Source organism: Lepidothrix coronata, unplaced genomic scaffold (assembly GCF_001604755.1).
Source record: "Lepidothrix coronata isolate B3197 unplaced genomic scaffold, Lepidothrix_coronata-1.0 Scaffold3, whole genome shotgun sequence".
Classification (NCBI taxonomy): domain Eukaryota; kingdom Metazoa; phylum Chordata; class Aves; order Passeriformes; family Pipridae; genus Lepidothrix; species Lepidothrix coronata.
In genome coordinates, this window is record NW_016690183.1 from 8,976,571 (window position 1) to 8,977,448 (window position 878).

Consider the following 878-nt stretch of genomic DNA (forward strand, 5'->3'; position numbering starts at 1 on the left):
TTATCTACTTCTTACAAAGCTTTCATGATAATTCTTTTCTTTAGCTCTAGATTATGTCACCAAAAACATTCCAGGTATATCAGGGCAGGGTTTTTTTGTGGTTCAGCTGTTGCATCCCTAAGGAGAGTGGTGGCCCATGGTTAGGCTTTACCATTATCTAATTTTGTCCTTTGTTGAAGTCCTTTTTTTTTTCCCTCATGTCAAGTTATGGGTATGATTTCTTGTGGGTTTTGAGGTGGGTTTTTGTTTGGTTTGTTGGTTGCAGAGCTGGGATGTAGCTAAATGCATTCCACATGCCACACGTGAAAAATAACAAGGTTGCGTTACCACACAAAAAAAAAAAAAATAAAGAGCACATTGCGACTTAATATGTATGAATAATTAAGAACATAGAGTGAATATGTTTTCTTGTGTTTCAGAAAAGTGCGATGAACCTCTGGTCTCAGCATTACCCCATTCCTCCTTCAGCAGTTCATCATCTATGACAAGCAGCTATGTGCCGGGTTATGCCAAGTTAAACAAGAGAGGAGGTAAGGGACTCTCTCAACATAATGTTCAGATATTTCAAAAAATGATGAATGATATTTTTAATACCAAAATGCTTTTTATGTGGAATACTACTGCTTACTTTTGTTTTAACAGTTTTAGCTGTCTGACAGACTGTTTGTGAACAGAATGAATTTCTGTTTCGTTGTATGGGACAGTGATTGCATTCCATTACACCGCAGGGAGAAGTACACTACTTCCCACCCCCACCTCGGTGCCTGGGAAGATCATGGCACAGATCCTCCTAGAAGCCATGCTAAGGCACATGGAGGACAGGGAGGTGGTTTGGGACAGCCAGCACAGCTTCACCAAGGGCAAATCCTCCCTTACCA

The 878-nt window shown here is 40.4% G+C and overlaps 1 protein-coding gene across 1 annotated transcript in view; it reads left to right on the forward strand.

Annotated features, from left to right (window-relative positions):
* CNTNAP2 (contactin associated protein-like 2) overlaps positions 1 to 878 on the forward strand; it is a 1,033,702-nt gene that overhangs the window by 324,113 nt on the left and 708,711 nt on the right. The window contains exon 2 of the mRNA XM_017822277.1: positions 420 to 530. Within this exon, the coding sequence (XP_017677766.1) occupies positions 420 to 530 (111 nt within the window). The remainder of the gene's footprint in view (positions 1 to 419; positions 531 to 878) is intronic.